This window comes from Protomyctophum bolini (genome assembly GCF_963924005.1).
Source record: "Protomyctophum bolini genome assembly, chromosome: 9".
Lineage (NCBI taxonomy): Eukaryota > Metazoa > Chordata > Actinopteri > Myctophiformes > Myctophidae > Protomyctophum > Protomyctophum bolini.
The window spans coordinates 28,696,762-28,711,317 of NC_137870.1; the positions used below are offsets into that span (position 1 = coordinate 28,696,762).

At 43.5% G+C, this 14,556-nt stretch overlaps 1 protein-coding gene across 3 annotated transcripts in view; it reads left to right on the forward strand.

Moving 5' to 3' along the window:
- Positions 1 to 14,556, forward strand: part of brwd1 (bromodomain and WD repeat domain containing 1) — a 32,871-nt gene that overhangs the window by 9,620 nt on the left and 8,695 nt on the right. For 2 of the 3 annotated variants that reach the window (XM_080771915.1, XM_080771916.1), the window contains exons 19-37: positions 676 to 993; positions 1,207 to 1,390; positions 1,882 to 1,972; positions 3,693 to 3,848; positions 4,206 to 4,279; positions 4,479 to 4,704; positions 5,724 to 5,840; positions 5,982 to 6,089; positions 6,600 to 6,724; positions 7,020 to 7,102; positions 7,624 to 7,735; positions 7,923 to 7,984; positions 8,256 to 8,411; positions 9,293 to 9,413; positions 9,793 to 9,918; positions 10,275 to 10,341; positions 11,866 to 11,916; positions 13,141 to 13,266; positions 13,904 to 13,963. In XM_080771915.1, the coding sequence (XP_080628041.1) occupies positions 676 to 993; positions 1,207 to 1,390; positions 1,882 to 1,972; positions 3,693 to 3,848; positions 4,206 to 4,279; positions 4,479 to 4,704; positions 5,724 to 5,840; positions 5,982 to 6,089; positions 6,600 to 6,724; positions 7,020 to 7,102; positions 7,624 to 7,735; positions 7,923 to 7,984; positions 8,256 to 8,411; positions 9,293 to 9,413; positions 9,793 to 9,918; positions 10,275 to 10,341; positions 11,866 to 11,916; positions 13,141 to 13,266; positions 13,904 to 13,963 (2,363 nt within the window). The remainder of the gene's footprint in view (positions 1 to 675; positions 994 to 1,206; positions 1,391 to 1,881; positions 1,973 to 3,692; positions 3,849 to 4,205; positions 4,280 to 4,478; positions 4,705 to 5,723; positions 5,841 to 5,981; positions 6,090 to 6,599; positions 6,725 to 7,019; positions 7,103 to 7,623; positions 7,736 to 7,922; positions 7,985 to 8,255; positions 8,412 to 9,292; positions 9,414 to 9,792; positions 9,919 to 10,274; positions 10,342 to 11,865; positions 11,917 to 13,140; positions 13,267 to 13,903; positions 13,964 to 14,556) is intronic. The other variant, XM_080771917.1, reaches the window with a different exon arrangement.

Sequence of the window (14,556 nt, forward strand, 5' to 3'; positions counted from 1 at the left end):
AGAAAAACAGTTAAAAAAATTAAACACAACAAATATATTCCAGTATGAATGCAATTAATTAATCGCTTAACAATTAATCGCTGATGTAGAGTACACATACACTTAAAATCCATTTTCTGTCCAAACTACATAGATGCATTTAGTTTGGCATCTTTGGATGAAGGTGGGATATAAAAGTTGCCATAGCTGTCATGTTGCACTGACCTTTAATATATTTGCAGTGGTACAGCACACATACCTTTTGTGTTGATGCCCGTTAAATAGCTTTCAAAGACTCAATTGTTCACTACCTGGAAGAGGATTTCCAAAATGTTGATCTGCAGGCCAGATGCGGCCCGCGGAGGGGTCCACGCTCACAAAGGCTTGAGATACAGATAGAAGCCACACCATTCTTAACCCATTTTGGGCGGTAACCCCTTTTGGTGTTAGCATTATGTTATGCTTTTAGCTATTGAAAAATAGCAGATCTACAAGCTCATAGCACACCACTAAAATCGAAAAACGACTGACATAGAAACATAGCTTTTTCAGAAAACTGTCAGGATGTAGAATTCATTTTTAGAATCTGATCTCAGGTCAGAATGGGTTAAACTCTTATCTTGCTGCCACACCTGTCACAGGACGCAAAGGAACAACATGAAGCGCTAGACTCAAGGTGTGTTGTTCTGTCCTCAGGTGACGGGGAGGTGGTGGAGCAGGTCATCAGCCAGCAGACAGCGGAACATGAGGCGGCAGCCGTCCGACGGTCGGGCAGCATTTTGGAGGCAGCAGCGGTCCGACGATCAGGCAGCATTTTGGAGGCAGCAGCGGTCCGACGATCAGGCAGCATTTTGGATGAGACTATCAGACAGCTTCAAGAACAACTAGACCTTCAGGGCCAGAGCGGGCCAGAGGCAGCGCAGGGGGCCGGGGCCGACCTGCCGGGTGCAGGACAGGCTGAAGTCCAAGGCCAACTCCCAGTCTCAGCACCAGCACCCAGCACACCACGCAGAGGTCTGTTCTATTCTTTCCCTTTTCAATGATATATTTATTAGCTTTTCTTTAAGCATTAAGTCTGCATGTTATCTATTCTAAATGCCATTTAAAGTCAATGCCCATGGTGATTAATGTGGCCAGTAGGACGAACTTTCACTTTTTTGAAATCACATTTAATATCCTCAAATGTATTTATTATTATCATACCGGTATATATATTTTTCAATTCAGTGTCCGTGAACGAGCGCCCAGACGTGCAGTCACCCCCTAATGTGGGTCTCCGTCGCAGCGGGCAGGTGGAAGGAGTTAGGCAGATGCACCAGAATGCCCCCCGAAGCCAGATGGCCACCGAGAGAGATCTCCAGGCCTGGAGACGTAGGGTGGTGGTGCCAGAACTCCCATGCAGCAATTACATGTAAGACCCATTACTGGAGCACAGCGCTGTTACTGCAGTGTCATACTTCACTTTGAAAATAAATCACAAGAACTCTGGCATAGTATTGTAGTTCTACTGACGAGCAGTTCTGCTTGCTGATTGTGTTGCCGACTTCTCAGCCAATGGGATAGTATTGCAGTTCTATAGACGAGCAGTTCTGCTTGCTGATTGTGTTGCCGACTTCTCAGCCAATGGGATAGTATTGGCTGCCTCATCTCCAGCAACTTTCACAACATCATTCTGGACGCCACGGCACACAGTCATATGGCAAAATCCCCATACATGGGAAAGCCCCCTTATATGGTGCCCAGGTCTCGTAACATCACGGTGTCTTACTGGTAGTTGTACTGGCCATAAAGGCCAAAGAAAGTATACAACAAAATAATTATACCATTATTTAAAGAAATAATTATTCAAACAAGCACACAATGTCAATCTGGACCTTTTCATTAGTATGATTTGTCTCCCAGGAATCAGGAGGATTTCCGGGCGGCCAAAGGAGAAGAGGAGACTTCTCTGTACAATGCAAAGAGGAGACGTGTGGTCTATGGCAGCTGTCGAGTAAGTTTTCTATTCATCAGGCCAAATGGTTATACATGGTAAAAAGAGTTACAAAGACAACCGGTTTTCTGATGATCGGACTATATGCTCATTCATCACAGCCAAATCTGTGTCTTGGCCAATGCCATCTTACTGTTGAGTTTCAAAAACAGCTGTTTTAAAACCTCTTAAACCCCAGGGGGGTCCAGGAGGGAAAATCAAAAAGTTGGACCTGAGACCTTGACCAGCCCCATTTTCCCGCTGAGAGCTGTTCATGAGGTGGACAGCCGCTGCCCCCGCCGGCGGGGGATTGGGGCTTAAGAGGTTTTAAACATATCCAACTTTTAGTCCCCTTGGCTTGAACCCCTATTAATTGAAAGAGCGAAAGAAAGAAAAAGAGGAGAAGGGGAGAAAGAACGAGAAAGACAAGGCAATCACCAAGGAGTGACTGTAGAAGAGTCAAACTAAAAGCAGACACAACCAAAATACATTCTTTATAATGGCAAGATAGTAAAGGAACTCCTTTTCGATATACCGGTAAGAATGCTTTAAAGTCTATTTAGGACACTCAAGTTTTTAAGCATGGTTTCCTAGGAAAATTGTTCCAGACACCTCTCCAGTCTTTTTTTTTATCTGCCATTAGTGTTGATCTACATCAATTAAAAGCAATTCATTAATGCTACGCTTAACGCCATTGCCGTGGCGTAGATCAATGGCAATTGCGCTTTTATAGCACTTTCGATTGATCAAGTCATAATGCTACTCAAGTTAGCATCGGGTTACAATTTAGGCATTTAGCAGACTTACATTTAAGAAAAAAAACAAAGCATGTTTTTTTGCTAGCTGTTGTTGTCATAACACTGGGTCACGCCATCTTGGATTGTCATCACCATAAACACCCCTTCTATCTGTTTCTTTCAATCGCCTGTATCTCCTATTCCTTGTCCCAGATGGCATTTTTGGTCAAAACAAGGTTTATTCCAAGGCAGGGAGTCGGCGCTGTGATGCATTCCACTGCACTCTGTTAGGTCCGTTTGATACACAGGATGTGACTACGCATCGTCCAACCTCCTAACATACGATCACGACCGGAAGTCTGGAAATATGGCTTTTAAAAATAAGAGCTCAATAGGGAAAAATGCTGGCGTGAATTATATCACAATTTATTAATAAATGCTGGCGGAGTAACTGTTAGTTAGTGTAGAGGGAGAGGACCGTTCAGGTCTGCTGGGCTCAGCAATGGAACCCGGGACATGCTGTCAAGCATCAGCTCCTATGTGGTACACGCCTTAACCACTCACCCGATCATCCAGAGCTACGCCAAATGGTCCTTTATAGTGGTTATGATTGAGTCGTAATGCTACTCACATCAGCATTGAGTTGCTACAGTATGTGATGGTGTAATTTAACATTTTGAATCGTCCATTTTGATCTGCGTGTGATCCACACCCACTGTTTCTGTTTCTTTCGATCACCTTTATCTCCGATTCCTTGGCATTTCTGGTCAAAACAAGGTTTATTCGACAGTCCATAGCCAACGCAGTAATGGTCGCGGTAATCCGAGCGATAGAAGGATAAGTAACATCCTGTTTTTTTTTCTTCCCCTGGAAAATTTCTGACCAGTATGGGTGAATGAATTAACACTGGCGTTAAAAGCGTTAACATTCGTGTTTCTAGTTATAAATATAAACAATCTTTGTAACAATCTTACTTTCCAAGTCTTTTGTTTGTTTTTCCCCAGGATGACTCTGATGATGAGCTTCCCTCAGTCAAGCGAGCTCAGGCCCGCAAGAAGCAGCGGCACGAAGCTCTGTTTGGTGACTGTGTGGGGATGACGGGAGAGGATTTCCTCGACTTGTCGTGTGAAGAGGGAGAGGAGACGTCCGCTACCTCCGAGGTACAGAACCTTCCTGCCACTCTCCTCCTAACTCATTCTGACCTGAGATCAGATTCTAAAAATGTTTCATGATTTTTCAAAAATAGCAGACCTACAAGCTTGTAGCTTGAGCTTGTAGATCTGCTATTTTTCAATAGCTAAAGCATAACATAATGCTAACACCAAAAGGGGTTCCCGGCTCCCGCCCAGAATGGGCTAATGGTGGTGGATTGATTTCTGTGTGTTGTTAGAGGGCTTTGACTGTATTATGTAGTAGTCCAAAATGCCATTACTGTACTGCGCCAGGAGCATTGTAAAATACAAAAAACACAATGTCTTGGACCATAATGTTTAATGTCAGGTTTTTCACCTCCCCAGGACTCCCCCAATGAACTGGATGGCAGTGAACTTGAATCTTCCAATGATGAGGAATGGAAAAGTGACTCATCAGGGTAAAAGCTTTATCTTTAAAAAGTTATCCTAGTTGACTTTTACATACACATTTATTACAAGGCAATTTTAACTGTACTTTGCTCCAGTTACCAGAGTTTTTATCTGATATAACCCAAAACCATAATTAAAAAAAGAAATTCATATATATATATATATATATATATATACTGTGTATATATACACATTCTGATTGGACAGCCACTCCTCGAGCGAGTACTCTGATTGGACAGCAGATGCCGGGATCAACCTGCAGCCTTCCACCACCCAGTCGTCACGGAAACGGAGGCGGCGCCAGCTCAGCAGCTCGGAGGACGAGGACGAGGAAAATGAGGAGACGGAGGACAAACACCAGAGTGACGAGGAGGAGCATCCAAGGAAGAAGAGCAGAGCCAAGGCCAAGAAAAGTAAAAGCAGGACCCCCAAGGTGAGCAAGCTCTATCCAGTGGAAACCATAGACCTAGAAAGGTAGACACCTGCTTCGGCTCTGGGGCGTTTGTATCATGAGAGGACTTAACATGGAGGCTCTGGGGCGTGTGTATCTCCAGAGGAGTTAACATGGAGGCTCTGGGGCGTGTGTATCTCCAGAGGAGTTAACATGGAGGCTCTGGGGCGTGTGTATCTCCAGAGGAGTTAACATGGAGGCAAACCTTCGCCTGAAGCGGAAGCTTGCCAAGTGGACCGTACGGGACCAACTTTTACGCAGAGCCTCGGTTTCGATGGGTGCTGATGGGATGCTTGTTTTACAGCACCTACCTACTACCTACTCTACTACCTACCTCAAACCCTAACCTAACCATCACAGCAAGCACGGAGCAGCGCGTCCCTCACCAACCTTAATCCGGTCGTTTTAACGGACCCCTCACCAACATTAATCCGGTCGTTTTAACGGACCCCTCACCAACCTTAATCCGGTCGTTTTAACGGACCCCTCACCAACCTTAATCCGGTCGTTTTAACGGACCCCTCACCACCAACCTTAATCCGGTCGTTTTAACGGACCCCTCACCACCAACCTTAATCCGGTCGCCTGTAAAACGAGTGCCCACTCAGTGACCATCGACTACCAGGCGTAAAAGGTCATCCCAGCGGACCGCGTCATAGAGCACGTGTAGGAGAATCAGAGGCAGGTGGGGGTGGGTCTAAGCTTGCCATGCTTCCACGTGCATCACAGAAGGGGCAATTTAAACGTTTGTTTACACATGGCTCCTTGCACTGCACACACATGGCTCCAACACACTAACTGCAGCGGCCAATGAGGCATCTATTTTCCATCTATGGTGGAATCATCCAAGTCATTTATCCTTAGTTTAAACACTTAAAACCTCTCAAACCTCCATAAGATGAAATATGGATATACAAAGTTTCTGCCAGACAGCAACGACAAATCTCCATTGGCTTAATTGTGGTGTGAATATTGATGAATAGTGTGCGTTTCCCCAACAGCGGCCCAAGGCCAGACCGCCTATCAACAGGGAGGTATCCAATGAGTTCAGACCCTCATTGTGGATCACTGATGTCATTCCCAGGAAGTCCCCCTTTGTGCCCCAAATGGGGGATGAGGTATGTTTCAATTTCATAGATAGAGGCCAATTCTGGTTTCCCAATCACGTCCCGCCTAGCTGTTCTCATCCCTCCTATACAGGTTGAGAATCACATGTTTCCTAGCCGTGTCCTGAGGTATAAACCGTTTGTTTTTGTCAGGTGATCTACTTTCGACAGGGCCATGAGGCCTATGTGGAGGCGGTGAGCAGGACTGAGGTGTACCCCATCAACATAGACAAACAACCCTGGAAGAAGATGGAGCTTAGGGTAGGACTTTGTAACAGAACAAGATGCACAAGTTTCCTGATGCAAAGTGGCTAACAAAAATGTGTGATCTGTCATCAAGTGCCTTACAGTTAAAATAGTCATAGAACAATGAGTGGAAAATGACAAAGAATGCAAAAATCCTAACCAAATGAATAATTATTAAATGCATTTTATATTGTCCCAGCATTTTATATATTTTCTCCATCTTTAGATTTTAGAGTTGACTTCAGTACAAGCACAAAACTGAACACTGCATTGTGTTTCACGTGGCTATGTTAAATAAATGTTCAATCTTTAATATTTAGCCTCTTGCTAGGTGTGCAAGAAGGCCACACAGCATTTTTAGACTGATGTGTAGCAGAGTGGCTCAGAGCCTCTGCTATCCCCCAACCAAGGCGGGATTCCCCTTTTAGACTAGTGGTTAAGATGTTTGGCATTGGTGCCTCTTCTTGCGCGGGAGACTTGGGTTAGAATTCACATGTCTTTTTTTTGTTTTTGTATTTTTTGTAGGACCAAGAGTTTGTGAAGATTACTGGGATCCGATATGAAGTTTGTCCTCCCACGCTGTGCTGCCTAAAACTGACGCTTATTGACCATGGCACGGGAAAGATCTCTGACAAGTCCTTCTCTGTCAAGTATGTAGGAAATTAACTTTATCTCCATCTAAAACCATTTTCATTTCATAGTACTTGACATGCAGTGACCGCAGAGGCTGAATTGCCTCTTAATGTATAGCAACTTATTGTGTTTAATTTATGTATTGATGGTGCTGCGTCTGCTGAGCATAGTATGTTATGTGCCATCTTAATGTCCTGTAGTACAATACTATATTATCTTGTGAAGTTTGAATATGTCCCTAATTCCTATACATTAAATCCACATGCTACAGTATACATTACACTGATTTTGAGTCTTGATGTTCTCACACAGGTATCACGACATGCCAGATGTCATAGATTTCCTGGTGCTGAGGCAGAATTATGATGAGGCACTCCGGAGAAACTGGCAGCCGAGTGAGTTTTACCAAAGTCTTTGCTTTTCATGAGCTGTTTGCTTAGCCAGGGCTCAGTTGAGCAAATATTAACCCAGCATCCGTTTTTTATCAAGCATAGATCACAAGTATTGTACATGTACATGATTGCTGATCCATGCCCATGTATTTGTATTGGCACATTTTTTTATTATGTACACAAGAAAAACCTCTTTGTTTGGCTTCCTTCAGACAATGCAGCAGCAACGGCAAACAAAGGGATCGAATAAAGAGTGCAAGAAAGAGTAAAAAAAAGAGTAACGTGTGGATGTAGTAGCAAAGTTAGGTAAACTTTCTCACCAAATCTCTTTGCCAAAAAATAGCCTATCTATAAGCTCACAGTTCAAGTCAGGTGGGATTTCAGTAAAAGGCGGTGAGAGACATTTGGGGTTAAATGCCTCGGCTGAATCCGAAAAACCTGGTTCCCAAGTGAAATGTTGCATTTTAAGGTACAGTAAATTAATAAATAGTAAAAACATTTGCTTGGTATTCTGTCCCTGCTAGATGACCGGTTCCGCTCTGTGATAGATGACGCCTGGTGGTCTGGGTCCATCGTGTGTCAGGAGCCCTACCAGTCAGAATACCCTGACAGCCACTTCCAGTGCTTCAAAGTCAGGTAGAAAAAAGATAATTGGTTTCTACTTTATTTGTGACTATTTCTTTGATTCTATGTTCGATACCTTGCACCACTGAAAATGCAAATGTTTTGTTTTTAATGGCGAAATGAGAAATTATTCCAAAGGTAGCTGTCTATGATTACAGAAACATACCGTAGAGCTTGTCTGTCTTTTTGTGGCCACCAGGTGGGACAATGGGGAAACTGAGAAGTTGAGTCCATGGGATTTGGAAGCTATTCCAGATGATGGTAAAGAAAGGACTTCATTATTTCTTCGCCTGATGTGTTGATAGCATCACTAGTTGCAATTTTATTATTCAAGGATCACATTTTTTATTTTTACTTTTTATTTTGTCCAGGCATTTTGATGGTACATGGCAGATTGTTTTCCTTGCTGTTGTTTGATTCTGCTGAGCCCATTCCTAACGGTGTAGGTTATACAGTATAATATTGGATGACATTTCCTGGCAGCCAGATGCCAGTGCATATTAACCAGTTTTTGTCTTGCCATGCTCTTCAGCCCAGGTGCCGGATACGGAAGGGGGAGGTATTCCGGTGACGGCAGAGGAGATGAATGAGCTGATGTACAAGCCCCAGCCAGGGGAGTGGGGCGACAGGAGCAGAGACCAGGAGTGTGAACGCATCACGGCGGCCGTCGACCAACTCATCACCATCGGTATGTTGCAATTATTCTCTCTCTGTTTGTAAATACATCAAAGATGCGAATATAATCCATTTCTAATGGATGAAGCCTTGGCCTGGAAGAGAGGTCATCAGGTCACCTTCTTGGAGTGTTTCAAACACTACACTCTGCAGTTGGCGGGTCAGCAGTGATTGGCCAAGTCACTGCCCCTCTCCTTCAGGCTTCCAGCTATAGACTAATCCACGGAGGAGCGCCCCGGGCGCAGCCATCACTGAGGCACAACCAGACTAGTACCAGCTATAGCGTTGGCCACACCCGGTCAACAGGGAACGCAGAAGCCTGCAGGCCAGGTGCAGCAAACCAGTTCTGGCCACACCCCAGCGACCATAGTGCCCAGGGCACCCCCCACGGACCCGCCCATTGTCCTTTCTCTCATGCCAGAACTAACAGGAGGCTCTCTCTGCCGTGTGTGTTCTTGGGGGATAGCAGCCACAGAGGAGGTGTCCTCCTCTGTCTCACCAGACTGTTGTTCGTCTGTGTGGTGTGCATGAGTCCGTCCTTGTCCACACTTGGCCTTACTCTGGTGCCTTTTCTGCGTCTGTCACTGTCGTTGTTGTTGTCGTTGAATCTGTCTTATCGAGTCTCTCTTCCTCCCCTCCTCTCGTGAGACTCTGGGGCTATTGCTCATGTGTACGTTCTGTAGCTTGCGAGTGCTGCAACTTAGGTTGCTAACCTCTGTTACCCTCTGTGATTATTATCTGACGTGTTTACTCCGCCACTCTCTCACACATGCACGCTCCCTCCGTCAATGACTGAAACATTCACATTAACAAAGACAATCGCTTGATGTTAATCAAGTAAGCTTATTTTTGTTTTACTACCTGACTAAAGCCCTGTTCTTGTTTCTGCAATAGAAATCGCAGCTCCGTTCTCTGGGCCCGTGGACATTGTCCAGTACCCCACCTACTGCACTGTGATCGCCCACCCCACTGATCTGGGCACCATTCGGCTCAGAATCATCAGCAGATTCTATAGGTAACAAGATATTGCACCCTTTCTGGTCACCAGAAATCAACATGAGATCAGACCTGGTCATTTTGTTTTATTTAATCTGCTATAGCTAGATATACCCATTAGTGAGAAGATTTACTGCATCCGAGCAATTCAGACAGTGTTGGCCAACTTGATAGTAACACAATTATGACAAATGTACTCTAATATGCATTTCTGAGATGGTCTTAATGTGGTATAACTCAACCCTTAGTACTCCAAACAGATTGAAATCAACATTTAAGAATGACTTGCTCACGCCTACGTATCCTAGGTCCGACTTTCAGGTCTGCGCAAACATCTTACCACACAGACATATGTATGTAGCATAGATGCTAATTTACATTTTGGTTTTGTTTCACAGGCGCTTGTCGTCGTTAATCTGGGATGTAAGGTACATCGCACACAACGCCCGCACCTTCAATGAGCCGAGGAGTAAGATCGCACACTCTGCAAAAATGATCACAAACGTCCTTCAGAAGTTTATCAAGTATGTTTTTCTTGAAGATGAGGATTTATACCTAGTAGATAAAAACAGTTATATATATATATATAGGAATGTATAATCTGTTTAACACAATCAGCCCCGGGATTCCGTCAAAATAGGATCTCTGGGGTGCCGGGAAGACATGGCCGCTTTTACTCTGAAGATTAGATTGACTGTTTTGTCAGTGTTGAACTACAATATTGCCCTGTTATTTCTAGAAACATAAATTGCTTATAAATTCCACAGTGTGGAATTCTGACTTTGCTAGAGAGGTTTAGGTTTACTGTCCAATACTGACTGGATTCATGAGGAGTTAACCCCATTAAGTGTTAATGGTAAATTACTCTCCATTCCCACAGTGACCCGGGCTGTACTGATGTCATGGAGCTCTATAACGCTGTTGAAGAGATGGATGAAGATGATGAGGTAAAGTGTGCCTATGATGTCTGTTCTTCTGTGATGCGCTTCTGCTAGGCAAGAGGAAGTATGAGAAAACTTATAGCTAGCAATATCATTGTTAAAAACTAGTTAAAAATCCCACACTTTGGAGACATAACATTACAATATATCTGTATACCGGTATATGTCTTTGTGCATTTACTATTTTCATATCAAAAGTCCCTAAATTCTTTCCTGTCAAACAAAAACCTAATGTGTGATTTCTAACCAATAATATCCGGACATGCACCCATCAATCAATTTTCCAAGCAGGGAAATGAATCATGCTAGACAAGTTTTTCCCCATCGCTCGTTTCACTATGACCATCACCAGCTCCTCTGACCTGTGGGGTCCCCCAGGGCTCCATCTTAGGACCAATCATTTTCTCCCTATACATGTTGCTATAAGTTGCCACTTATAAATAGTTTTGAAGGTGTATCCTATCATTGTTACGCCGATAATACCCAACTTTATTTCTTCTTTAAGCACTATGACATCAACCGACTCGATATACTGCGTGATTGTTTAGCTGGAATAAATAACTGGATGGCACTTAACTTTCTTCAGCTGAATGCTAACAAAACAGTCATTGGCCCCGAAAACATCACTAACGCAATCCGGCTTTCCTTGGGCCCACTGGCTTCCAACATGACTGACACTGCCAAAAATCTGGGTGTCTTTTTCGATAAACACATGAACTTCGATCCCCACGTAAAGAAGGTTTTTGTTCATGTTTTTATCATTTAAGGAATATATCAAAAATCAAACCCATCCTCACTTCTCAAGATCTGGAAAACATTATTCATGCTTTTGTTTCATCCCGTCTCGACTACTGTAATGGACTGTACACTACCCTTAACTGTTCCTTTATTCACAAACTACAATTAGTACAGAATACAGCCCCTAGAATTCTCACCAATACAAACCGCAGAGCACACAACACCGGTACTGGCTGAACTACACTGGCTCCCTATCGAATCCAGAATCGATTTTAAAATCCTTTTAACAACCTATAAAGCACTACATGGCCTAGCCCCAGTTTATATCACAGACTTACTGGTGGCAAAACCAAATGTAAGACCCCTCAGGTCCTCTGACAAAGGCCTCCTGAATATTCCTGTGACAAAACTGAAAACCAAGGGGGACCGGGCCTTTGCCGTGGTTGCTCCCACACTGTGGAACGCCCTACCCTTTTCAATTAAAAATGCAGATTCTGTTGAAGGTCTTGTTAAAACTCACTTATTTAGGTTACATTTGATCTTGTAAACTTTTATTTTGACCATCATTGTTGTCAATTTATGTTTCTGCTCTATAAATAAAATGTACTTACTTTACTTACATATGCGCACGAAAAACAATTTCACCTGGTCTTTAAACCATTTCTGAAAGGACAACTGAGTCATGTTGAAACTTTTCAGTTGAAAATTGGTATTTTATTTGCAGAGCACTTTTTCACCGAAGCATAAATGTGCTGTATAAAGCATTAAATGTAATTTTGATGTGTTCTTTAGGACGATGATGGAGAGGCAGCAGGCACTTCCTCTGTGCATAGGCTACGTCAGGTATGTAGAAATAGATGAATAGATCGAAATGATGTTTTCCAGAGACGATATTCCATGCATAAACCTGCTTTTGTGCTTTTAATAGCATAATAAAAAAGTAGCATTTCACAACAAGGCAACTAATAGGTGTGCCTAGGGGAGGGGAGCCATGTGGCTCACCACCTTTCATTGTGAATGTCTTTCAAACACAGTCTCATTACAATAGGTAATTACAATAGTTTCACACCATTTAACCTTTTCCCCGCTAAAAAACGTAGTCTGGAAGTGACGCTGCCAAAATACGTATCTACGTTTATTCAGTTGTATATGTGTTTGATTCGATCTAGTCTAGTGGAAAGGCTACTCTGTTGTTGGCTTAGACCCTGGGCTGCGCCATCTTGGTTGCACGCGCATGCATGCTTTCAGTCACTTTAGTTTCCAAAACCCCCTCCCAGGTGGGAGGCACACTATTTTCCGACAGCATTCTAGCCGACGGGGCAACGGTCCGCTCCGCAGCGGGGGGACCGTCGCTGCGATGCGAAAAAGCGATGGTCCGACATGCGCTGCTCCCGTGCTTGCGGTTAGGGTTAGGTTAGGATTGAGGTTTCGGATCAATATGCTGTCGGAAAAAAGACCTGCACCCTCCCAGGTGGCATTTCTGGTCTGCACAGCGCTTATTGCAGTAGTGGCGGCAGCCACTGCTTCTCATGCTCCAGGGAAACAATAGAGGGTATGCGCATGCTTAAAGTGAATGGCACATCGAGTGGCAAAGCAACATGCAAAGTGACTTTAACATTGTTTAATGCAATCAGATAGGCCTTTTCTGTTTGGATGTATGGGCTGTCAAGGCCAGAAAGTAGTTTTTTGCCACTCGGTAGGCATTCCTGCATAACTTCCGGGTTTAGAAAGCCTTCTAGCATGGAATTCTCCTTTAACACCACAATGTATGAATAGGTCAGCTTGTGTTCTTGCCTTTCTGTAGTTTAAATTACAGGGCAGAAAAACACAAAGACATTTTGATGTGAAAACGTAGTTGAAGGCAAAAATGATAATTCATTTAGGTTTTACTGTGCGCCAGCATGCACAGGGCTTAGTTCCCAGTACATGTACATTTTGTTTTGTCATCGCTGAATCATTGGTGCCTTCCTCGATTCTTTAAAATTAAATTTAAATAAGCAGACTGACCAGAAAGCATTGTGGTTTGTGTCATATCATGCTGGCCGTCTTCCTTCACAACATTCCTAGCGCCCAGAGGAGGTGGTGCCAGACAGGGATGCCTGGAAGGAAAAGTGCAAGAATCTGATCAACTACATCTTTGACTGTGAAGACTCGGAGCCCTTCAGACAACCTGTTGATCCACAGATCTTTCCGGTGGGTCACAATAAAACCAGGTTCTCCATGATGATAATAATTGAACATACAAAAATTTGAGTGATTCTGTGATAATTAAGACCTTTTTCACAGCATCCATAATTCTAAAACCGATATTGCCAGTCCTTGATTCGCTGATTACCCTGTGGTAATATACACACACCTAGGACCACATTTCTCAGAATTCACCATTCAGTTCCATTGATTCCATTGATATTACCTGTTGAAATTATGCTTTTCATCTGGCAAAGTAAGAGGCGTGCTCCTTTTCATCCTGTGTATGTGCAAGGTTATACAAATCAAATTAAAACGATGCCGATACCCTGGCACATACTGCTCGGTGCACATAAGTAATTATAATTGGGTGCTCAGGTGGGAGAAATACAGTAGAACGTGTACTGTACTATATAATAAATTCACATTTTTCTGAAAATGTGCGATAGATTTAACGGAAACTCTGTTGGTTTGTTTTACTGTCGGCTAAACTAAGGAACCTTGGAGCACACAGGAAAGAAAATGTAGTCTACACTACAGTATAACAAATTCCCACTGAATATAATGTAGCATTTGAGTTCAGTGCTGACTTGTGGAATAAGTGTTTTGTAAGCCTAGAGCATGGGTTGCCTACTTCATACAGGAGCGAGGAAGTCACGATAGCCACAGAGAGACAGACAGGCAAAGAGAGGCAGAACAACAGGTAACGGTTAGGATGAGTAAAATGCAGAGAACAAATGTAATAGATGTTGCATGTTGCATGTCTCAATCTGCATTCCACACAGTGCAATATACTTTTATAGAGGGTATGTGCTTGCATAAGTGAGTGGCAAAGTGAGTTTAACGTCGTTTAATGCAATGAGATAGGACTTTTCTGTTTATGTATGGGCTGTCAAGGCCAGAAAGTATTTTCTTTTTTGCCGCTCAGTAGGTGTATAACTTCACGATGACGATGTCACGCGCATACCATCTATAGTGTACTGTATATTTTAGTTTAGTTGTATTCAAAACTTTGTTTTAATTCACGTATTTTCAATGTATTGTGCCGTCTTGTGGTTGTTTACTGTTATTCATTAGGAAATATGCATGCACGGTGGCGCAGTCGGTAGCACTGCCGCCTCACAGTTGGAGGTGTTCTCTCCTCCGCGTCATCAGTGCCCATACCCTGGGTGGGGTTGACAATGTTCTCCCCGTGTCCCCTAGGGTAGGTACCCTCACAAAAAATATCCAGTAATCCTGGGTTCTAAACTGCCTCCCCCTGGTCAGCCGGGTGGATGGAGGGGAAAGGAACTTGTT